Source organism: Carettochelys insculpta, chromosome 1 (assembly GCF_033958435.1).
Source record: "Carettochelys insculpta isolate YL-2023 chromosome 1, ASM3395843v1, whole genome shotgun sequence".
Lineage (NCBI taxonomy): Eukaryota > Metazoa > Chordata > Testudines > Carettochelyidae > Carettochelys > Carettochelys insculpta.
The window spans coordinates 50,023,338-50,048,426 of NC_134137.1; the positions used below are offsets into that span (position 1 = coordinate 50,023,338).

The 25,089-nt window shown below is 39.4% G+C and overlaps 1 protein-coding gene across 7 annotated transcripts in view; it reads right to left on the bottom strand.

Annotated features, from left to right (window-relative positions):
* LNX2 (ligand of numb-protein X 2) overlaps positions 1-25,089 on the bottom strand; it is a 74,916-nt gene that overhangs the window by 19,299 nt on the left and 30,528 nt on the right. For 3 of the 7 annotated variants that reach the window (XM_074985857.1, XM_074985865.1, XM_074985877.1), the window contains 4 exons: positions 11,663-12,177; positions 2,970-3,217; positions 2,430-2,570; positions 1,284-1,483 (listed from right to left, as the gene is read on the bottom strand). In XM_074985857.1, coding sequence (XP_074841958.1) covers positions 1,284-1,483; positions 2,430-2,570; positions 2,970-3,217; positions 11,663-12,063 — 990 coding nt within the window. In that variant the 5' untranslated portion in view covers positions 12,064-12,177. Of the gene's footprint in view, positions 1-1,283; positions 1,484-2,429; positions 2,571-2,969; positions 3,218-11,662; positions 12,178-12,278; positions 12,779-22,069; positions 22,233-25,089 lie in introns of those variants that run through there. The other 4 variants (XM_074985891.1, XM_074985899.1, XM_074985886.1 and 1 more) reach the window with 4 other exon arrangements.

The window sequence follows — 25,089 nt, forward strand, 5'->3', positions numbered from 1 at the left end:
GCTTCTCCCCTGCTTCCCTCAGAGGGGAAGAAGCTGCACCACCCACTGGGCTCCCCCAGCTGGAGGAGCTGCGGGGGCGAGGGGACGGCAGACAGCCACGGTGGTGTGGCTTCTCCTGAACTAGGGGAGTTGGGGAGAAGCCACACCTGGCTCCTGCAAGGAGTGGGGAGACAGGAGCCAGGCTGCCGCTTGGTTCCCAGCTCCTCCCTGCTTGTGGGACCCAGGAAACCAACCAGCACATGGCTGGTCAGTTTTCTGGGTCCTGCTAGTGGTGGGGAGAGGGGAATCAGGTTGCCACCTTGTTCCTGCTCTCCTCCACTCTGGGAGCCAGGAAACTGACCAGACTTAGTGGGCTGGTCAGTTTCCTGGCTCCTGCAAGCCCAGGGGATCCAGAAACCAGGCTGCTGCCTGGTTCCTGTCCCCCGACTTGTGCGAAATTTGAGTTACATGGAGGTTGCAAAGAATGCAACCTCCGCATAACTCAGGGGTCTACTGTAAAGTCAAGTTAAAGTGATCATAGCAACCAGTTTGCATCAGGCACAATGGCCCAGAGCTGGTGAAAAGGGAGCATTTACTACAGTATGTAAGATCCAATGGACAGTAATACTTTAAAGTAGCTGAAAATAAAATTACTCAATTGAAATAAAACAGAATTACAGCTTTTAATATTTTCTTCTGCCATTGTATTCTAGATTTTATACAATTATAAAACATACTTTATTTTAACCAGAAAAAACAGACCATTTCAGGTCATGTAAGTGAAGGACTTCACAAGATTTTTGTTTTTAAACATAACTGTTTATTTTAAGTAACAAGGAATGGCACGGCAGCTGGAAAGTAATATTACAGCCTCATTAGCATTAAAAATAAGGCAAAGTCAATCCTGTAGCTCACAAATGCAGTTGAAAAAGGTGAATTATATTAACATCCTAGCCAAAAATAACCTTTGTTTTCTTCAGAGGGAGTGCCTACAACTCAAAAGAAGAGGAGAGTCTCAGACCATTAAAATATAAAACAACTGAGAATTTCTTACCAGTTTTAAAAGCTACTGAAGAGAAATAACTATAAAAAGCCAAACCCTATGAACCATGTAAATCATTTGTATAAATGTTGGAATTGCAGACTCTGCTCAGTCTGAATAATAATTTGTCTTTAAACTAATACTGCAAAGCTAACATTTACACAACACAGATTGGCAGGAGAACTACTACTATCTCACAACATACTGAACAGCAAGGACTGAACACATGCAAGTAAACAGACTCTTTAATTAGATTCCATACTTGAAGTATTTGATCTCCAGCAAGGAGTCTTCCATCTCTGGCAATGATTCCATCTCGATAAACCTCTTGAATAACAATGTTGATCAAAGGAGTTTCATTGCCACCCACTATGCTAATTCCTAATTCAATATAAGGATTGGAGCGGTGAATTTCAATTGTAGTGATCTCGCCTTCGGGCAAGCTAGGTGGCTGGTGGATTGCTGCCAAGTTTTAAAAAACAAATAAAAAAGTTAATATATTTTATACCCCAGAACATTTTCAACAATGCAAATTACTGAAGGACAATATAAGCACACCAGATGACAATGGTATAATACTAATCAACAAATTGGATTAACTCTAGTGTTTGCTGAAACACCTTGTTTAACAAAAAGATGAAGACCTTGAATAAGTGAGCATAATCTATGCACTAAGGCTACGCCTACACTACAGCACTCTGTCAACAGAGTTAGAGTGCATCTACACATAAGAGCAGATTGATGGAGCAATCCATTCTGTTGACAGAGAGCAGCCAGACTGCCCTACCCTCTGTTGTCAGAACTGACTTGAAGCTCTGCAAACAGGGCTGCCTGGTGAACTGGAAGCCCACCCTGTCGACAGAAGTGTCTACACTGCACTTCTTTTGACAGAACTCTGTTGACAGTGTTATGCCTCAAATTTTTGACAGATCACTATGTTGAGGCAAAAGCAGAGTTCTGTCAAGACGCTGACAGAAGGCTTTATGAGTGTAGACACTCCCTGAGTTTTGTTGCCAGAACTCTCCAGTGTAGACACAGGAGAAAGTTAGGTACTACTTTAAAAAGAGGATATTATGAACCCTTTTAAATAATTATCCTATTTTTCCATGCTTCTTCTTTTCAATTGGCTCTTTCAAATGTTTCACTCTATCTACAGTTTGGCTTATAAAAGACAATAAAAGAAAAGAAACATAATATTGTGAGTACTCATCTAAAGAGTTATAATTACATATTTGTCACTCCTTCCTTAACTGGTTGCAAAACACTAACAGCTGTCACTGATTTGGAAAGTCAAGTCAGGAAGTTAGCACACCTCCAAAACACAAACAGTTACAATGGAAGAGGAAGATGCTAATGAATGGTGAGTACACAGACTGTTACAAACAGGAAAAGGAAAGGGAAAAACCACCTTCCTCTGTGGAGAGACTCAGTGTTTCCTCTCTAATATCACAGATGCTAGAGGTGTTACTGTTAGTTCGATGCAGATGGATGCAGGAGTTACTCAGTTGCCTTTTTGTTCGAACAGGACAGTATTCCACAGGTGGGAAGCCTGTTGATCCAGGAAAAAATAATTCATCTTAGAAACCATCTTCAGCAATTCTATAGAAAACACACTGCCCCAATGTAGCTACCAGAACATTAACAGAACAGAAACATTAATGTGCTCATTAGCCGTAGTATCATACTGCTATACAGTATTGCAGTAAAACAAAAGATACATCTTTTCCAATTAATTGTGCTTTCATACATGTGAAACACTTTCAAATAGCAAACTGTTTGGGAAATTCAGCTGTCCAATAAGAAGTGCTACTGGAGACAGATCACAACAGTTGGAGGTATAGGGTTTGTTGTTTGTTTGCAGGAGATAAACTTACAATTATGTCACTTAAGTTTCTTCGTTTGATTTAGACAGATCAAATAGAGAATTAAGAGACAAAGCGAGACATACTGTCTGCTACCGTGTTCTCCTCAAAGGCAGGATTGTCAAGGCCAGGCTCATCTGTCCAAGCAGGAATAGTTGTCGGTGTAAAGTTGTGCTCCACTGGCACTGTTCCTATCCCAGCGTTGTCTGTGTCTGGCGATAAAGTGCCTTGGTGATCTATCACACTAGGCCCATTTTCATTCTCAACTTCTTCTTGCAGTTTGCTAGACTTCCCCTTCTCCAGTACAACTCTTCGTTGGGAAGCTCCAGGACACCTAAGTAGAGACCACCATGTTACTTACAAATATGTGAACAGTGGCAATACTGCACAGCACAAAAGCTTGTTCATTCCAGTCCCAAATTTCTTGCAGCCCTCTTCCATGCCTCTCCTAGTCCCCAGTCCCCACCACTTCCACATTCCCCAGTCATGAGCACACCTTCCAGTCTACATTCTACCAATCTCTTGCTCCCCTTCCAGGTGTCCTTTTGTTTGATGTCCATAGAATGCCCTCTTTCCAAGAATAAGTATCAGTTCCATGCTATCCAATCCCTTCCTCTGCATCTTAGCCCTGCCTCCTTACATGCTTTCTTGCTGAACTTCCTTCCACGCTTCCCTTTCCATCACACCAATCCATGCCTGGAATAGGTAGCATATCAATTTGTATTGCTTAACAATGGAAAGTCTGAGTCAGTTTTGTACAAGCACGGCTGAGACTGCAGCCAAAAAAAGAAAAAGACCCCAAAGAAAAGGTGAGACGGGAAGAAACAAAATACTACATCCTGCTGTCACTTGTGTGTGCAAATGTTTTCTGAACAGACATTTTCTCTATCCCAGGCTACTATACAGAGAGCCAGAACCAGGTCTTTCTTCAGCATGTTTACAAAGATAGCAAGCAGCAGATAATTTCAGGGAAGGGAAATTAAAAAAAAAAAAAAAGCACAGTCCTTAATTTACAAAGTTTCCTTTTAATAGGCATAAATGCTTTATTTTCCCAGCTGCTCTTGCTTCCTGACCTATGGCTGGGTTAGAAATACACACTCTTCCTTTTTCCCCACTTAGGCTTTCCCTCAGCATTATGCAAGTTCTTCATTATAAATGCTTTAATGAGCCCCTCGTTAAGCTGTTCCCAATCTACTTTAGTGTGATTTTTTGTTTGTGAGTTTCCTGTGTGTTACTTATATGCTCTGGCAACTGGAAGCCCCAAGGAAACATACAATAGTATGGTTATTTTTCATTTACGTAATGATTTTACATTTACATAATGCCTTTTATGTACATTGGTGGTTAGGTCTAGACCTGGGTATGCCTCATTTGTAAGATGTAGTGTTGCCAACGCTCCTGATTTTATCATGAGACTTGTGATTTTAAGGGGTTTTTTAAAGCACCAAGTATTGGAGTCATAAGAACTTTTTTTTTTTAAAAAGATATTTCTAGCTCTTGTGCTTGCAGAGCAAAGCTTGAAAATGAGAGTCCCAAAAGGCTCAAACACCATAAGACAAAATTTTTTTTTTCCCAAAAAGTCATGATTTTTAAGCCAATATGGTATTTCAGAATTTAGCTCAGGATTTTAATGTTTGAGTTGGTAATACTGAAAATTTGTCAGCAAAACTGTTGCCCCTAGCATCATACCATGGTTCAGTAACCACGCTGAAGGAATCAAGTTCTACTTACTGAAGGACAAAGATTACTTCCCATAGAATTTGAAGTTTCACCATCAATCTCATTAAAATACTGGATCAGTATTTAGACTCATCACTCTAGCTCGTGAGATCTACAGAGATCAGTTTGGGGGTGCTGACGTAATCAAAATTTTTATGTTGATTTAGTTAAAGAACACTAATGTTTAGAAATATTTTTGAAGAGTTCTACTGATGTCAAAAGTACATCTTTACAACCTGCTGCCAATTCCTCCTTCGGGTGTATTTCTCATAAGTACTTGGCAGATGACTGAAGCCTTCACACAAAAAAAAAAGTTTTAGTATAGGAACTTCATACTCAAGTTAAATTGAGGAAATTCTGATAACATGCCAAGCATGTCCAGTGAGCTCAGCGTTGTCCTTTTCATGCAGTACTCTACAGGGTAACCCCATTAAAACATAGTGAATCCAATTTACAGATAACAAATGCTTGTAAAAAGGGCCTCATAAATGAGCTAGAATGGGTGAAGAAATGTCACTCAACCCCCAAAAGCATTACTGGTCACTAAACACGCAGTCACGTTGCCAATAATGTTAACTGTCTTGTGAAGGCAATAAATTTAATTCTGAAATTGCCACATCTTTAAAAATCACAAGTGATCCATAAACCATTGCACTGAAGTCATTTATTTGTTTTGTGAGCTGAGGGAGTTCCTAAATAATCCTTGAGAAAGAGGGGTTGAGTTGCTAAGCTCTTTCTTCCCTCTACCCTTTCTTGTGCAAGCTACTCCTTGACCCTGAATATAGACCTAAAATATCTATCCATCCTATTGCAGTATATAGATTTGAATTACTATATGAATATCTGAAAGTCTGTGTTGTTGCACAGGTGTTGGTAATAAAGTTGTGTGTGTAAAATATCAAAAATGACTGAGAAATTAAAAATGGGATATTAACAGGCTACAGATCATGGTGAGTGAACCTGATAATAGTCAATATAAAAAGAGTTGCCAGTTATGTTTGTAGCTGCAGCTGCGTCCATCACTTTGCAGTGACTCAGACATTCTAGGCTTCAGGGTGATGTTTGGGGTTACTGTGTGCCGGTGGTGTTTCTGTACAGGTGATTATGTTGATTTGCGTGTGTTGTTCCAGAAGAGTTGCACAGATTTGTGCAGGTTGCAGTCAGGTATAGTCTGTGGGCCAAATACTCCACCATCTGTTCAGTTTCCTACGTACAACTAATGTAAACATGGCAAGCCAATTAGTTATAGAGTAGAAAGTACTGTTTGGGTAAGTTACCTGATATCACAATGGTCTAAGATTCTTGGTGTGGCACAGATACATGTCATGCTGATACCACAGAGCACAGTTTAATTAGACAAGTCAAATGGCTGAAAACTTAAAAATTGGAAGGTAACAAACCACGAATCCGAGCAGTAACAGAGAGAGCTAGCCATGTTAGTCTGTACTCCAACAAAACAAAGCAGCAGAAATGTAGCACTTTAAAAGACTAACAAAATGATTTATTCGGTGATGAGCTTTTGCGGGACAATTTCATTTCCAATACAGACTGACATTTATTAAAAAAAATAAAAAAAAATAAAAATTGAAATAAAAACTGACAAATCAAATAGGATTGAAGGAAGGGGGCAACAGGTGGGGGGATGTTAATTGTCCTGTCTGAGATAATTCCGAGCATCAAAGGAAGGGCAGCAGTCCTTGTAATGCATGATGTAGTTGATCTCTGTTCATACCATGTGTTAATGTGTCGAATTTGCATATGTACTCTAACTCACAAATCTCTTGCTCTAATCTGTTGTTAAATTCGCTATGTTCCAGGACACAAATTCTCAGGTCTTTAACAGAATGGCCCACTCCACTGAAGTGGTCACTAACTGGCTTATGTGTATTGAGTTGATGTCTGCTCTGTGTCCATTTGTTCTTTGGCAAAGGTTTTGCTCAGTCTGTCCAACGTACACAGAATAATAATAGCACACAATAGCATATATAATGTTGCTGAAACTGCACAAGAATGTGCCTTTGATCGTATAACTAACATGGTTTGGTCCAGTGATGGTATCCCCAGAATAAGTATGTGGACAGAGCTGGCAGCAGGGTTTAGTGCAAGGAAAAGTCCCAAGATTTGTATTACTGTGGTGTAGCCTGTGATTTCTGGTGAGAATCTCTCTCAGGTTAGGAGGTTGTCTGTAAGAAAGGACAGGCCTGTCACCTTGAGCCTTCTGAGAGTGTAGCATCCTGATCCAGAATAGGTTGTAGATTGTTAATGATGCATTGCAGGGGTTGGTGTTGGGGGCTATAGGTGATGACAAGTCATGTTTTGTTGTTGATCTTCTTGGGCCTATCTTGACGTAGCTGGTTTCTGGGTATTCTTCTGGCTCTTTCAATTTGCTTTTTTACTTTTCCTGGTGGGTAATTTAGTTTTATAAATGCTTGATAGAGGTCTTGTAGTTTTTAGTCTCTGTCAGTAGGATCAGAGCAGATGTGATTGTATCTAAGGGTTTGACTGTAAATGATGGATTGTGTGGTGAGAGCTGGATAGAAGCTGGAGGCATGTAGGTAAGTGTAGCAGTCAGTGGGTTTCCAGTAGAGGGTGGTATCAATGTGGCCATCAGTGATTTGTACCGTGGTATCCAGGAAATGTACTTCTCATGTGGAACAGTCAAGGCTGAGACTGATGGTAGGATGCAAGTTGTTAAACTCTCTGTGGAATTCTTCCAGAGCCTCTTTACCGTAGGTCCAAATGCTAAAGATGTAATCAATGTCATGAATCCGAGTGATAATTCTACCTGGTGATATTCTGAACTAATGAGTTCTTAATCATACTTGTAGCCTCTTCCATCATTTCACATTAGCAGACACTTTAGGCTTTAGACTGATATTCCTGGAATTTAATTACCTAGATAAAGAGATTTACCAAGCAAACTAAATATGCATTATTCAAATGGTGAAGTTGCCTGCAAGTCACACAGGCCATCCCAAACAACTGGCCAATAGAAATTCCAGGCCCTTGACTTATTTTGTTTATTTTTGAGAAAAGTTATTTTTGGGCCTCCATTTTTGCAATTTGTTGTATACAGAAGGCCTGCTGTGACCATGCAGCGCCCTCTCCAAAATTATCTAAAATACATTCCATAGATCAGGGTGCCACGTGTGTAAGGCCTAGCAGGGCTAGAAGCCGCAGGTCAGCAGCAAGCAATGGGGATATCTATTTGCTTTGAGAACGGGGGCTTGGGGAAAGACAAAAAATGCCTTGGGAAGGATGTGTTGAATTGCAGAGATCTACCTTCCCTCCACCCTTTCTTGTGCAAGCTTGGAAACTGGAATAGCGGTAAGAGCAGCAATAAAGATATGAGAGAAGAGCCCTCCAAACAGGGTCCAGGAACATCCTGATAGGAATCTCAGCACTTTCCCCCTTCCCAGCAACTTTGTGCGTCAATGAGCTAGGCTTTCATCAGAGCATCCTGTGTCTAGGAATCAAGGTGAGAATAGGTATGAACATGTGATCTAGGTATGAAGCAAGGAACTTTCAACTACAGTGGTCAAAGCCAATGGAGCATCCTTTGGATTTCCCTTAACTTTGAACAATACGTTTAATATTTTTGCAATGATTTTTTTTTGTAAATCTTGCTATAGGCATATGTGAATCTACACATTAGTTATGCCAATTTTCAGCCATTGAGCAATGAAAAATGTTCTTTGACAAAAAAAGAGGCTTTTATAAAAGGTTTAAATTTAACTTTGTACAAAAAATTATTTTTAAAAGGAAGCTATAAATGTCCAGTGATGGGGGAGAAATGGAAAAGCGTTTTGGTATCTTTTGACATGGCTACATTTTTCAATACTGAATGGCAACTTGAGACTCATCTTAAATCCAAATAATAATAAAAACCCTAGTACAGGACCTAAATTTTCACAGGAACCAAAAATGCATTGTACTGCGCCAAAGCTGTACCTTTCTAGAATGCAATGCAACTAGACCTGAAGATAAATAAAGTGATTTTAAATCAAATATTGCAGAAGTTCAGTAAGATTTTCATGCACCTCTGCCAAATAAATGACGTTTGATAAAGTAGGTGCCAAGACCATTGTTAGTTATTAAACATTAACAAGGTTTCTAAATATCACATGTTCAGGAAATAAAGTACAAGAGAACCTTGTAAGGGCTGACTCTAAAGCTCTGTTGTTTCCAGACAAATCTGATGAACCTGAAAAAACTAATAAATCCAGGGATTCTAATTAAGCAATGAGGTAACAAGGGATGATTATTGACCATGAAATAGAAGTTGCCTCTCCTGTTTCTAATTTCCTTCACAGAGTAGTTTGCATTTACCACACACACTGGAATTATCTGGTAGAAATTATGAAATTTCTTGAAGCCTTTATGTTTAAATGAAGCTTAATATTAATTTTAAGTCTGAGTTTGGAGGTTTTTATCAGTTGAGGCTAATCAAGTATATTTGATTTCTTAGAAAAGCAGTATAGTTCATCTGAGTACTCGCTAAAGCTGGCCTGTAATATCTATGACAAAGATTACAATACTGAATTTTACAATGCTCAGACATTTAATAATCAGTAGAATATTTTATTGGATTCACCAAACTATATCAAATCAAATTCAATACATGAGTGTATTGTACTTTTTATGCCAGTGGACGTACTTTATGTGAAGGAATACCAATGTTTACAAATAAACTGTACTGAAAACCAATTTTACCACACCAATAAAATGTGTGAAGGTTATCAGTAACACAAGTCAATAGAAAGGGAATTCCACACACACAATGCACAACAACTGAAATGTTATTACAGACTAATGGGAATACATAATGATTCAGTTTAAATTAGATATGATAAGACTTGTGCATTAGACACACAATTTTATATAGTTCTGAAATATGTATGCACAGTTTTATAGCAAAAGGGGTGTAGAGAAAGCGAACAAGGAACAATTGTTTACTTGTTCCTAGAATATAAGGACTAGAGGACACCAAATTAAATTAATGGACAGCAGGTTTAAAACAAATAAAAGGAAGTTGTTCTTCACACAGTGTCCAGTCAACCTGTGGAACTCCTTGCCAGAAGAGGCTGTGAAGGCTAGGACTATAGCAAGGTTTAAAAAAGAGAGAGAGAGATTCATGGAGTTTAGGTCCATTAATGGCTCTCAGTCAGGATGGGTAAGGAATGGTGTCCCTCGCCTCTGTTTGTCAGAGGCTAGAGACAGATGGCAGGAGAGAGACTGCTTGATTGTTTCCTGTTTGGTCACTCCCTTTGGGGCACCTGGCATTGGCCACTGTCGACAGAGAGGATACTGGGTTGGATGGACCTTGGTCTGATCCAGTATTGGCCATTCTTATGTTACCAGGCGTATACCAAACATTCTTCTTGCCATGAAGAGTTTAACACCTAAATTTGACTTAACTGAGCAAAAATGACAAATAATGGAAGAGCGACAGAAAGGTAATGGCAGCAACAGTGAAATCTTATTTGAACTTAATGTTCTTGATGTATTTGGTTAGTTTCTGTTGTTTTTTTTTAAACTAATTTATTGAATATATTAGGGTTATATGGTTAGCCAAACCACACTTTTCACTATCATGTAAGTTACATGGGACTTCGCCCTGAAAAACAGTGAAAGTTGCTGTCAGAAAGCTAGATGGATATTTAAAATAGTTATTTCACTGTGTGTACGTAGGGGGAGTGGGGAAAGGAGAAAAAAGGGAGGAGAGGGCTGGATCTTTTTCCACAGTAAGGCAGAGGAAGAACTTTATACAAACGTCTTTCTTCAGTGGTATATGTCATTGTTTGGAGTGTCAAAACACAAACAAACAAAATATCACCTACGTGTGGGGAAAAAAAGTTCTGTCATCAGATGCATTCCATATTTTCTTTGTACCCGTTACCTCCTTTCGTTTAAGCTATGATCTCTTCCAACAGAACTTCTGTCGACAGATTGTGGCCAGACTACAAAGCAGATCAAAAAAAGTAATAGAACAGACCCCAGAACCTTATTGGGCAGGGTCGCACGGCTGGCAAGCTCTTCCAGGAGCTCTAGTGAGGCATGCCCTTAAAGGCTTCCCCCACCCCTCTGACGCCCATTCCCTGCCCATGCTGAGGCTTGCCTACCTCGTTGAGGGACAGCACAGCAGCTACAGTGGGGCTCACATGCTTGCTAAGAGAGATGCTGTGCTTTCTAGCTAGCCATGGTACCAGAGCAGCCCCCTGACTTGTGCTGGTCTCAGTTAGAGGTCACCTCCTCACAGCTGTCCTCCTTCTGCTTCCCAGAGAGGCCAATCCAGACAGACATCACCATCAAAAAGCATGCTCTTGCTACCTTGCTGGCCCACCTGCACTTGCCCCCCTGAGTGACCAGGTGGGTCTGGAGGCACAGCACTAGTGCCAAGTGGTGGAACTGACTGGTCATGGGTCAGTGGGATGATGAGCAGTGGCTCCAAAACTTCCGAATGGAGACGGACACTTTCCTGGAGCTCTGTGTAGCCCTAACTACATCATAGAATAACACAAAGCAGCTCAGTTCTTTTCAGATCCGGACACAGATGATGGAACAAAACTGAGTGGGATATGCCACAATTTACGCATTCTAGCTTGTAGTGTGCAATCCACCATGTCTACTCATAAGGGGCTCAATTCTGCAAAGTCCTAAGTTTATTATTCCCACTAGACTCAGTGGGAGTTGACTGGTGCTCCAAAACTCAGAGGATGAAACATGCAGAAAAATTAAGCCTTTTATAAATGCATATGATATCCCCTAAAAGAAACAAAAACAAAAACAAAAAAAACCCACCCCAAAACCAACCCCCCCCCAAAACAAACAAACCCCCCCCCCCACCCACTCTACACAGTGATGGACCTATTCCTGGAAAACATTTTCAAATAAACATCTTATATACCTTTAAAGTGCTACTGGACTGCTTTTTTTGTTTTGATCTTATATACACCATTAGACAAAGTTTTATGGTATAAATCACACTCAATTTAGACTGCTATTAAGACCATCATAACAATACAAAATGCTGTACTGAGCAATCCTTTTCATTCCTCACCTGTTTTTGAGATGTGCTTCCAGCTCACATCGTTGCATTACCTCCTGACATGCTGAAGAAAAGGGACACAAAACAAACAGTTTGTCTAACAGTTTATGAACGAGAATACTGGATTTTTTGCAAAATTTAAAATGGAGCCTTTTTCGATCCAGGGGACAGAAATCCTTTTCCTGCAAAAAGTTCCTTAGACACTTGTAGCAGAAAGTGTGTCCACAAGGAGTGTCTAATGGCTGTAACAAAGGCTGAAGGCAAATATGGCAGACCAAGTCATCATCCACTTCGTTCTGATAGTTGTACAAGTGATTCTCCCTTGTCCAATGTTGCTGGCCACATTCAAAACACAGAGGATTCAGGGAGGAAGTCTGCTCTACTGAAACCATCTCGTCATTTGCAGTACCCATTGTACAAGGTAAGGTGCAGGTTTTGTTTCTTCATGTGTTAGACTTACTTGTGTAGTCTTGACTTTTTACAGTAAGGTGATTTACTCTATCTTCGTTATTGAAAGGTCTTTTTTTCTGCAACAGGCAAGAAAATTAGTTATTCATGCTGTGTTACAAAGGAGCAATATAAGAACAGTTTAAATTGTTCCAGTTAGTCAAAGTATATGAAAAATTACCTAGTTAGATTAATAGATACAATTTTCCTTTTTTCTTTCCAGAAATCCACCATAAAAGGGGTAAAATGAAACAAATCCAAAACATTAATACAGTTGCACAATAGAAACATTTTATTGCTGTGTAATAGCTGCTTTACTGAATAGCTTTCATCTCCAAGAGGGCTGTGGGTTAACAGCAAGGACATTATGTTATGCTATTTTAGATTAAAACAAAACAAGTAATTTTACCAACTAACAAATATCATCCATTGTGAACTGAGAATTATCAGATCAATTAATCACAATGACACTAATGCATGAAAAAAATCCATTTATTGAACAATCACAATAGCTACACAGTCGGTTTTGTTAAAGGGATACCACAATGTTCATGTGCCACATTGTGGCTATGCATTTTTAATTTGTAGATTAAAATCAAATGTAGTATATTGGATAGAAAAGACGACCTCAATTTGCAGTAAAGTGCAGTGAAAGGCCAGGAAAAAAAATGTTGTAAACTGATTATAATTTATCTATAACTACTGAACCCAGACAACCAATATGTTTGCTTTTACATCTCACGACGTTAACACAGCACACTCACACAGAAAGAAATTATGTCTAACTAGGATACATAAATGTCAGGCAAAGCCAACATTTAGTCCTTGCTTATGGGATTTATTTTCCAACCCTGATGCATGTTAGCTTTATTAATAATTAACGAACTGCATATAGTCAGGAAACTAGACATGTAAGTCACCCTATCTCAGAAGTTTCAGTTCTACAGCAGACCTACATTTCATGCAAACACTGACTGGGCTCATCACCAATTCTTGTTCCAATTGTCTCTCCCTTTACAAAAATTAACAACAAAACAAGTACTTCTGAATCCCAGAAAATTTGCAGCTACAAATGTTTTTATTTAGAAAACAAATCTAATGTATATCAGGACTGTTATTTCTCTAAAGTTATTCGCCCTTTGGATTTTCCTGGGTTGCAAAAACTCCCCTACCCTGACCTTTTTTTTTTTTTTAAATTGCTAGACTGCATGTTCTAACATCATGCAACCAAACAGAAGACTTTGGGCACATTTTGCAAGAATTATGATATTCTCTGATGCAAAAAAGATTAAATAGTAATTTGTATTCCAGGAGCTGTTTACAATACTGTGTCCACAATGACACACAAACCATTAATGAACTAAACACAACTGGCACACACATATACATTGCATGGGATTCAGGGGAGCAGACAGACTTGCAGGGACCCTGGACAAGGTAGAGGGGCATGCTCCCAGAGGGGGTGGGGCTTCAGGTCAAAGGTGTGGGGTTGGGACTTTGCCAGCCCTCAGTCCTGCACAGAGTGCACTATGCTGGTTCCTCTTCCCCTCACCAGCCCTATGATCCTCCCAGAGCACATCATGAAGCACTCTGGTGGCAATTTAAAGGGTCCAGGTCTCCAGCCACTACAGCTCCTGTGATAGCAATGGCCAGGAGCCCTAGGCCCTTCTGAACCATCGGGTCCTACAGCAACTGCCCCCTTTGCTCCCACTTGTTAGTGGGCCTGGTAGGATTGCAGTATCCATCACACCCAGTTCCCAGTGCAATATTCTGTCCAAACAGGCTTAGCAGTAAATGAACTATCTAATTTGGTGACTCAGATAGCTGTTTCAAGTAGCAGTAGTAAGACTAGATAATTACAGATGGCAGAAACTCTTCCATATTTAATCGCATCAGATTTTTCACGATAAACATCTGATGCGCCACAAAAAAAAAAAAAAAAAAAGAAGTGAGGGTGTCCGATGTCATTTCCTGCTGCCTACATAGCCTAGCCACCTGATTCTGCAGGTGCAGTTCCTGTTTGACTATTGAAATTGTACAGTAAAAAATACCTATGTAAATGAAGCAGAATTAGAAATTCTGATGGCTTTATAATATCTGTGTTAATGATTCAGATATTTGCGGCTTTATTATATTTATATGTAGGAAATTCAGATTTAATTCTCATTGTAAAGTAATCCTGTAAGATTTGACTCTGAAAATAATAAGTTTATCCCAATTCTAACTTTGGGTATTTATCATTACTAATTAGTGTTTGTATAAAGGCATGGTGTCCAATATGCTAGCCACTAGCCACATGTAGCTATTTGTCTGAGTGTGGCTAGTTGGCTTGAACAATAAATATACTTTCAGAATAAAGTGGCTAGATGGCTATAGCTGTGGCCACTAGTGGCTAGTGCTTCAGAACAGGTTGGAAACCGTGGGTATAGAGCATTGGAGCCCCAGTCAGTGTTACGTATGGTGCTAGCACAGATGAAAAAGGCAGTTCTTACCCCCACAGAGTAATTAGAACAAAGGATACAACTAATAGACGTAAGCTACGTCTAACTCACCTGGAAGGTCGACGGCTGATATGCAATTTTAGGTACACCAGCTACACAGCTAAAATCGACTTTTCAGCCATCAACTTATGTCCCTGTCTTCACAGGAGAAGATCAACAGGAGTGCTTTTCCCATTACCCTTCCTTAATCCTCACGGCTTGCAAAGAGCTTCAGGGTCAATATTGACCCTGGAACACACCATTCTGTGCATGTGTGAAACAGCGGGCCAGAAGAGCGAACCTGAGTGATCGATCTTCTGTGATCAGTGTAGATGTAGCCAATCTGACTGGGCAGTACAAGGTGACAATACTGGTCAGCATGATAGGGTTGTCATCTCACAAAACCAGCAGCTTAACCATTGTTAAGTTTTTTGTAGAATAAAAGCTATTAAAATGTTATGAAACCACAGGCAGCAGGCTTGTAGATCAAAATCAAACATTTCTAGTGACACAGAAATGTGACTGAAGTCCTGGCAGATTTCTGTTAAGGTCACAGTAACACTCTTAGTTGAGTCCTTTTATTCAAAATGTAAAATTTTTTCACCTTCTCATATGCAGGTAAATCAAAATATTAAGTTCACAAAAATTAACAGACCTTTTGTGTTCAAGCAAATAAAATTACATCCAAATGGTCAGTTTTGTTTTGGACAAAATTATGCCAGAACAAAACAACGCTGGGCTCAAACTATTTTAATTGATTTACATTATTTTTATGGAATGTAGATACTTAGCACAGGGCAAAAAGACAATGTGCATGTAATAATTACGCTAACCAATCGAAATTGTGATCATAGTATACTGCATTTGGATAGTGCACTAACCTCACAAAATTTCAGTAATACATTGCAGACAGTGCTTTTCCTTTGATGTAATGAGCTTTTGTGAGTAAGATCTGAAGAAGCAGGTCTTACCTACAAAAGCTCGTTAACTAATAGATATGTTAGTCTTTAAGGTGTTACAGGACTGCTTGTTTTTGTGAAGCTACAAACTAACATGGCTACCCTTCTGAAACTATTTGTTTTTATGCTTCAGGAATTCAGTCTTACAGTTTTTAAATGCATAAACATCTTCTAAAAGAAGCACTTCCACCTACTTCAGCAGCAAGGCAGTTTTGCTAGCTAACAAATGAAGCTGCACTTAAATCTGGTGAATGCAGATCATGGAAGAGTCAACACTATTAAAACTTGCATTTCATATTTGTGGTTGCTATGTTTCCATAGTAACAACGAGCTACAGGCTTTAATGATAGCAGCTCCTTTAGGTGTCTTGTAAGCATACCTACTGTATGTTTTCTTGTGAAAAGCTAAGACTCCGGAATAACTGGATCAAGAGAATATCACTGTAACTTTATATTTTTGGCTCAGGAGATTGTAATAGACCTACTCTAATCCAACAACGTTCAATGGAAACAGAAGAAATGTTCATTATAACAAAACACAGAGAATATATGAGATAAGTCTCCAACGCAAAGAAAAAGGGGCGATAACGAAAGAGAAATCTTTAAGACACTAATTTTTATATATATTAGATGTATAAAATTTAGACCAAGTGAGAGAAACTTGAAAAGTTGGCGAACAAGAAAAACCAAAGTTTATAGCAGGATAAATAATTGTGTGAATGAAGGGAAAACTAAGCTATTTTTAAAAAAGCACTATTCGATGCAAAAATACTCAGCATTACTTAGTGGAAATCAACAACATTATGAGCTCTCTCTCCTCCCATCAAGGCCCTACTTCAAGCAATCCTGACTGAGACAGAAAGCAAGAGACTCAGACAAAATTGGCTAACCTATGCACGATTTCTCATTAGAAATTTAAAACTAACCCATTGCCAAAACAAGGACACATTATAGGAATTGGGGCACGTGAGTAATATGAGAAGCATATTTCACTCACACAAGAAACCTAAGAGCTACATTCTGGAGGAGATATGTACAGAAACATGAGGAAGGGGAGCACACTGTATTTTATACATAAAAACAGGCAGGGTGTCTGCATTTAAAGCATGAACAAGACCTTCTGACAGTTATAGAAAACAAATGCTCTCTCCAAGCACTGTTACTAAAAATGCAAAACAAAATATAGTTGGATAGAGTGAAGATCTGTCTAAAATATCCAAGTTTTCTAGAAAAGCAGGCCCAAGTTACAGGGGTGGAAGGTGTGGTAGGCAGGGGAAGGCAGTGCCTTCCCAAACTGCCTCACCTGGTGCCAACCATGCTCTATCAGTGGCCCTCAAGCTCCCTCCCCTAGCCTGCTCTCATTTAAAGACAAAGAAAATTATTTGACAGTAATACTAAATTTCAGTAGATTAATTTAGGCTATGTCTATACTAGACATAAAAATCGACCAGAGATACACAGTTTTAGCTGCCCCAATTGAGTTTCTCCCTTTGGTCTTCCTTACGCCTCACATCTTGTGGTGTACAGGGGTCAACTGAGCGAGAGCTCGATTTTGTGCACACACAAACTCAAATCTCAGATCGACCCTGAGCAGGTCACTATTCCAAGGTAGTATAGATAAAGCCCTTAAAAAGCCAGGCAAACTTGCATAACAGAATCAGACATAAAATACAAATGTATTTTGGTGTCATCTTCATAACAGTGAAATCTCATCTTTAAACCTCTTTAAATAATATTAGAATATTTGAAAAATACATAAAGAACTAGAGTTAAGAAAGAACCCCCAAGAGATGCTCCAAATACCAGTAGTCATATCTGGACAAATATCCGTTAAGTGTTTAAAAATTCTTCACATTAAAAAAAATCACATCGAAACAAGGACATAAGGAGTTCACACTAAGACCATAAAACATTTACAATACAACGGTCTCTCTCTTTTCCACATCAGTACTGTGACATGTTACAGCACAAAAAAATTTATGGACACTTCCTCCCATCTAACCAGGAAGACAGGAAAGTAATTATGAACCCTTGTTTATGACTCCCATGTTCAACACCTATATTACAGTGAAATAGTAAACATAGGATATCAAAAGACGAGGTGGCTATTCTGTGGCCCCAACAATCTTGGAGGGAAGGGATAGTTCAGTGGTTACTGCATTGGCCTTGTAAACTCATGATTGTGAGCTTCATCCTTGAGGGGGCCTTTCAAGGGTCTGGGGCAGGTTAGAGTTAAAAATAAAAAAACTTGTCAGGGATGGTCCTAGGTCCTGCTCTGAGTGGAAGGGACTGGACTCAATGACCTCTAAGATCTCTTCCAGATCTATGAGATATATACATTTCTATCAGGGCTGTTGCTCGTCTTGCTGTGAGTGCAGGGAACGGGACTCAAGGTCCCTTCCAGATCTACGAAATACGTATGTTTCAGAATCATATGGCATAGCAAATATGCAAAACTTTACAGAGCTGACCCATTGCTTCTATCATACTATAAAAGTAAACCACAAACTTGCCTTAAAGGCAGAGTGTATATCAGAGGTACCTATGGCTGGGCCAGCATTATACTTCAATCAGCTGAAACTAATGCATGATTTTTTTTCCCCCTCTCTTCAACACCCTGCTGGGTTCTACTATCATTATGAAGTGTAAAGCACATTACTTTTGAAATAAGCTACATTTCATCAAATAAGGAAAAAACATTCAAGCTTATATATTCACCAATCCTGAGGACTTGCTTATTTTAAAAACAAAAGGGGTTTTCCTTTTGTAGAAGAGTGTAACATTTAAATAACTTGACTGCTCTCTTAGTTGAAAAAACAATATCCCCAAGTTTAAGTAATCCATCTAAGCATGGCTTTTCTTCACAGTACAGAAAATCACCAATACAACCTTTGATTAACATCAGTGTAAGGATTTTATGTCTGAGAAACAAATTAGTATGCCTGCAGTCAAGACATTAACAGCAAGGGGATAATTAGCCAGACCACTTTCTTCTTGCTGATTGACTGAATTGCAAAAGGAGGCAGAAGCTGCGTCTACACGTGCACGCTACTTCGAAGTAGCGGCACCAACTTCGAAATAGCGCCCGTCGCGTCTACACGCGTCGGGCGCTATTTCGAAGTTAACTTCGACGTTAGGTGGCGAGACGTCGAAGTCGCTAACCTCATGAGGAGATAGGAATAGCGCCCTACTTCGACGTTCAACGTCGAAGTAGGGACCGTGTAGACAATCCGCGTCCCGCAACGTCGAAATTGCTGGGTCCTCCATGGCGTCCATCAGCTGGGGGGTTGAGAGATGCTCTCTCTCCAGCCCCTGCGGGGCTCTATGGTCACCGTGGGCAGCAGCCCTTAGCCCAGGGCTTCTGGCTGCTTCTGCGGCAGCTGGGGATCTATGCTGCAGGCACAGGGTCTGCAACCAGTTGTCAGCTCTGTGTATCTTGTGTTGTTTAGTGCAACTGTGTGTGGGAGGGGCCCTTTAAGGGAGCGGCTGGCTGTTGAGTCCGCCCTGTGACCCTGTCTGCAGCTGTGCCTGGCATCCCTATTTCGATGTGTGCTACTTTGACGTGTAGACGTTCCCTCGCTGCGCCTATTTCGATGTTGGGCTGAGCAACGTCGAAGTTGAACATCGACGTTGCTGGCCCTGGAGGACGTGTAGACGTTATTCATCGAAATAGTCTATTTCGATGTCGCAACATCGAAATAAGCTATTTCGATGTTGGCTGCACGTGTAGACGTAGCCAGAGAGGGTAAAAATTTTGCTTCTTCATGAATTTATTTCCTACAAGACACTTTATCTAACAGCTTTTCACACCTGGGTTGCCCTTCTACCTGGAAAGATTAAATCATCAGAAGAACATCAGTCAAAAAGCTAAACCTTCTATAAAGCCCACTTAAATACATCCTGTTCCCAGATGACAATTCTGTAGAAAAGTAGAACAACATTAATGACATTAAATATAATGGGTTCATGACTACTAGAATGTAACATATAAAGGACATGATTTGATTAAATCATATTAGAAAAAGTTAGAAGCAGGTGAGAGAAAGAAAAAGTGAAGTGTGGCTATATTCTCTTTTCATGTGTTTGAGAGGTGCCCTAATTTGAGACCATGTCCAATCACATTAAGGACCTAAATGAAGAAACTCTCAGGGAGGTAACTATTGTGGATTGACCTGGAGAAACAGTCAAGGTTTCAGCAATCACAAGACATGAAACACAAACCTGCAGAAAAATAAAGGGGGGAAAGGGAAAAGAATTAATTGCCTCCAGAAAATCCACCCACTGCAAATAGATTACACAGTAAGAGTTTTTAAGATGTCTCTGGACAGAAACAGGACATCTGACCCTTGAGACAAATTTATACCATCTTCCATGACAGACAGACACTTCCTCTTTGGCTTCCCCTCCTCTGCCCCTCAGTCATATTCTGGATGTCAGTGGGAGCTAAAATGATTCTGTGAGGCAGGATTACCCCAGTAATAAGCTCTTTGGCTCAATAAATGAATGAGGAAGCTAGGTAAAATATATGATCAAGTGAAAAAGCATATTTAAAACAGACTTTCTAAGGAAGTCTTAACCAGACAGGTGAGAACCCTTGGTTCTGCCCTATCTTCTTTGTGTGAAGGATGGACTCTTTAGACAAAGCAAGGAGGTAGTTTTTCATAAATGTCTCAGCCCTTGACTGAGAGCTATGGACGGCCTTTTCCCTACCAACAGGCAGGCGAAAGCAGTATATTACAGACTACCAAACATATTTTCAGAGAAGTCCAGGAAATGTTTCAGAATACAAAGCATCAGGCACTTTATACTCTGAAGAAGTGTGAGGGGTTATAGAGGAACAAAAGGCACCCCGGATGGAAGGAGACTTGACACTTCACTCACTTTCCTCAACTGGCTCAAGTCATCACTAGCAAACACTTAAACTGGCTTACATGGTCATAACAAAGAAAGGAATGCTTCTCCAGAGGTTTACAGACTATTCCCATGCAAGTTAAAACTTATGATGCTCTCAAAAAATAGTTACCTTCATATGTTATGTCCTCATGGCACACTTATCTCTACTCAAGTTAGGTACATTGACTAAGACCTGCAAACAAGCCCTTAGATAGTGGCTGGTAACACCTAAATTAGATCAACTGAAGTACTCACACCCAGGCACAGAACACCTGAGTTAACTCTGCAATGAAGACATACTATATGCATGTTGTTGTTGTAGAAACAAAGTTCAAGTAGTAAAATAAGGCAAGACCAGACACGAGGAAAAATAAAGTAGAATTCTATATCAAGACAGTGATGCCACAGTGATGTACAGTGTAATCCTTGCTCAGCAAATTGACAGAGAAGATAGTGATATACATGTCAGATTTACTCCGAGTCTTGCATGGCAATATGGGGCCAGATATTAAGCAACTTTTTGTTACTTGATCACATGGAATGAAAGTCCAATTTTCAAAACACTGAACACAGAAGGAAAAAATGCCTAGGACTCGCTTTTCTTGGAAGTCTAGTTCTGTTATTTGTTAAAACTTACAGAAATGACATAAAATGATCATGGAAAAGAAAATTATTACTTTGTAATTAAATAGTAGTCAAAAATGCAAAGAAACTGTAAGATGCAGATGTGCAAAAGCCATAACAAGTGTTAGGAAAATCAAAGAAAAAAGTGAAATACAGAATTACAGAAATGAGTACTAATGCCCAAAGAACTAAAGTAGAACACTAAAATAATTTCAGTTAATCATTGAATCAGAAAAGCGGTGTTGCTGTGGTTATGTCAGTCCTAGGATATTAGAGAGTGAATTAACACGCTGACTCAAATACTTTTCACTTGGGCTATCTTTTGCAGATTGGCAAGTATCAAAGGAGTAGTCTGTATCTTCAAAAACAACAATAAATCCTGTGGCACTTTATAGACTAACATGTCTTGGAGCATAAGCTTTCATGGGCAAAGACCCTTGCATCTGACGAAGCAGGTCTTTGCCCACGAAAGCTTATGCTCCAAAATATTTTTTGGTCTATAAGGTGCCATGGGACTTCTTTTCGCAGATTACACGTGTGATGATTCCACTATAAAATACTGTCCCAAATGAATTATAAAAATTGTAGTTGTTGCATCATATTATGTTTAATAAACACACAATGCTAATATTAAAGCCCCCAGATACACTCTTTGCCATTTTATTTTTCCATAGCTTCTTTGTGTCAAAATGTGCCTGAGTTTAGTGATAGCTGAAACAATGGAAAACCACTGAACAGGATTAGACTGCATGAAAACCTGGGCAGTGGCAGGGACATATGGGTCAAGGGGCTTCCTAGAGAGAGAAACATAAACACCTCAGAATGAGACAGAGAAGGCAATATTGAAGTCACATAGAAGCACTTGCAGCATGTCCCTGAGGAAAAGGTAGAGTGCTAGTTGGAAAGAGGCTTGGAACTGTGAGCAAAGAAACTGTACCCTGTTTGATTTCTACTTTGTTCAGGAAACTGGTACTTTATGTTCTATGAAAACAAAATGGGATTGCATCAAAGAAGTACCTGACTCCATCATCAATTTCTCCTCTCAACAGAAACAACCCAGAAACTTCAAATTTTGGCTGTTTGCTTCAAAAGGAGGAACATCATTTGAAAATATCAAACGGACTGCTTCAGAATACCCATACAGCAGCTCCTAGCTGATCATTTTTACTAGCGGGAAGTTCTGTAGGAGAGACAAAATTAGAAAAAAAGAAAAACTAAAGATTTGAAGAGTACAGCTTTGTTCCAAATACAGGTTGAACCTCTCTAGTCTGACATCCTTGGGATCTGACCAGTGCCAAAACAAAGAATTTGATAAAACCACAGGAAATCAGTGTTGTCTAGCAGTGTTACCAACACCTCCCCAGCTTTCGGGACTCTTAGAAGACATTTAGGGGTAAATTAGAGCTAAATAACATCACTGAGTTTGGCTATAAACAAGCTTTATGGTTATAAAGTGATAAGGGACCACACAGGTAACTAAAATTGTGCCAGACCTTGGATGTTGCCAGACCAGAGTGTGCTGGACTAAACAGGTTCAGCCTGTATCTTGATTTACTTTTCTTTTTCATTTAGTTTTGCATTATTCTGAGTGAAATTTCAAATTTTTGTATTTGTTTTGCAATGGACAGAAAGCAAACGAAATCAAAACCTTTCTTCTTAAGGTAGCTCAAAGGACTATACTAAAATTTACCAATATTTCTATGCCGGCTACCATGGAACCCCATGGAGAACTGTATGACTATTATTGTATGTATCCTAGGAGACTAAAGCAATCTCATGTTTAAAGACTTAATTCCCTCCCCAGCTCCCAATACAAATCACATGGATCTATAAATAAAACAGGTAGCCTTGACAAGGGAGGAAGCTGGTATTTTATTTGTTCCAGAATGTATATTAACCTCTACTTATGGTTTATTTTAAGCATATTTTTTCCCTTTGCATCACACCACCTTTCCCTCCCTGTGTTCCCCACTCTTTCCTAATTACAAAGGCGCCAGATGTTTCTTTTTGGCTTTCTAAATATTTTTTATTACATATTTAAAGAAGTAAAGAAAACTGGATTTTTCAAATCAGAGTGGCTAGAATTCTCGGATCTTATATATCTTGTGAATTTACCAAAAAGAGCTTGTGTTCTTGTAATCTAAATTCAGGTAATTGACCAGACTGCTCAGCAAGATTAACCTGTAAAATTCAAACACCCAGGACCTAATACTTCAGAAAGGCATCTTCAAAAATACAGGATTTAAAAAAAAAAAAAAATCAAATAAACAACAGCATAAAACTAGTTTGAGAGAAAACAGATTTGTATAATTTTTACTTCGAATATTTTGTATATTTGAAACCTTCAGGATTTGAAAATATTTCCTGAGATTCTTGTTTGTCATGCACATCGCTGGTTTTAACATACAACTTTGTAATCTAAATCCAATTTCTGCAGCACCATGAAGAAAAATGAAGAACAGACCATAGGAAACACCCAGGCAAGATTTACAAATCCTCTGCAGACAGGGAGGTAGACAGCAGAGAGAATGTATTGCAAAACCTACAAACAAAGCATGCCAGTACCTTTCCTTACTCTTTCTACTCCCACTCTTACCCTTTCGTTTCAGAATTTCAACATAAATGTAAACATACCTGCAAAATATGAAGGTAAAGAACATATACTGCTGTTCCCAATGGAGGAGGAGGAGATCATATGATGACAGTGAACTTCAAGAGAAAAGGTTGTCAGCATGCTGGGAGAAGTGAATATATCAGTGGGTAATTAAAATAGGACCAGCCCCTTCTGTAACTATTGGAGTGCAACATAGGCTTTGATTTACTTAAAGCAAGTAAACACATCTGATGTAATAACATTATATGAATGTTAGTCCAGCCTCAATAGCTAGGAGTTCAAATAAATATTAGTGTGGCACCTGCCAATGGTTAAAAGATCTGTATTTTAATGTATTTTTCAAAAAAATCAAGCAGATGCTAAACCTAGCTTCAGTCTGAAATTTGGACTATAAGTTCTAATGAACATGTAATGAAACAACATCTTAATATGCAATAACATGCAGCACTTTAAAGATGCTCCAAGAGCGTTTATGTATTACAGATAGCAAGAATAGTGCTTCATGAATGCTAGCTGCACATAACAGACAGCATATTTTGAGCCACTTTAGTACATACTATTCCAGTGTGTTAATATTATATAAAGCCTGGTGCCATCAGGTACCAACCCCATGCTGGGCTGGAAAGAGTTAAAGACCAGACTGGGCCCAAGTAACCCTACTCCCCTAAAGAGCATGCTGCATCTGGAAAGCAGGGTTGAAAAGGGAGCAACCCAGAACAGAAAGGCGAGGCTGAGGAAGAGTGAAGACCTACTCTGAAGGTTCCTGAAAAAAGGGACCCAGAGAGGCCTCCCTGAGGGAGCAGCACTGTTAAGCCTGGTTGGGACTGATGGCTTGGTTTCTTTTTCATTTTCTTGTTTTGCTTATCTGAAACCAAAAGCTGAAGGAGAAAAGCAGTTGGACGAAATGACCAGAGAGGGTAGCTCAAAGGACCCCTTTGGAGACAAACACTGTTGACCCTCCTGTGGTGCTGGGTCACAGCCTGTTGGAGTGGGCAAGTCCAGCGTCCCTCATCACAACTCCATTAGGTTAACCCATTCCTTCAAGGACCCAATGACACCTGGCTTGACAAAATAATGGTCCAAGAATATTTAATGTCAGCTTTCCTTCCCTGAATGCTTTGTATAAAACAACAAAACCCCTATTAAAAAGGGACTAAACAAAAATGATACTAAAATACTCCCCTAACTGTGCATAGTTCATGAAATATCTCAGGGCAGTTTGATCTTATGTACCATTTGTCTTATTCACAAATTCAGCATGGAAAGTCACCCTCACGTGAAAATTACCATTCTAGCTTCAAATGGGACTCAGTCTCTCACAGAAGTCTGATTTGTATTTTTAACACTAGATATATTGCATACTAGTACAGCAATTAAACTACAAACTATTACCTCCTACTACAACAGCCACTATTTTTATCAA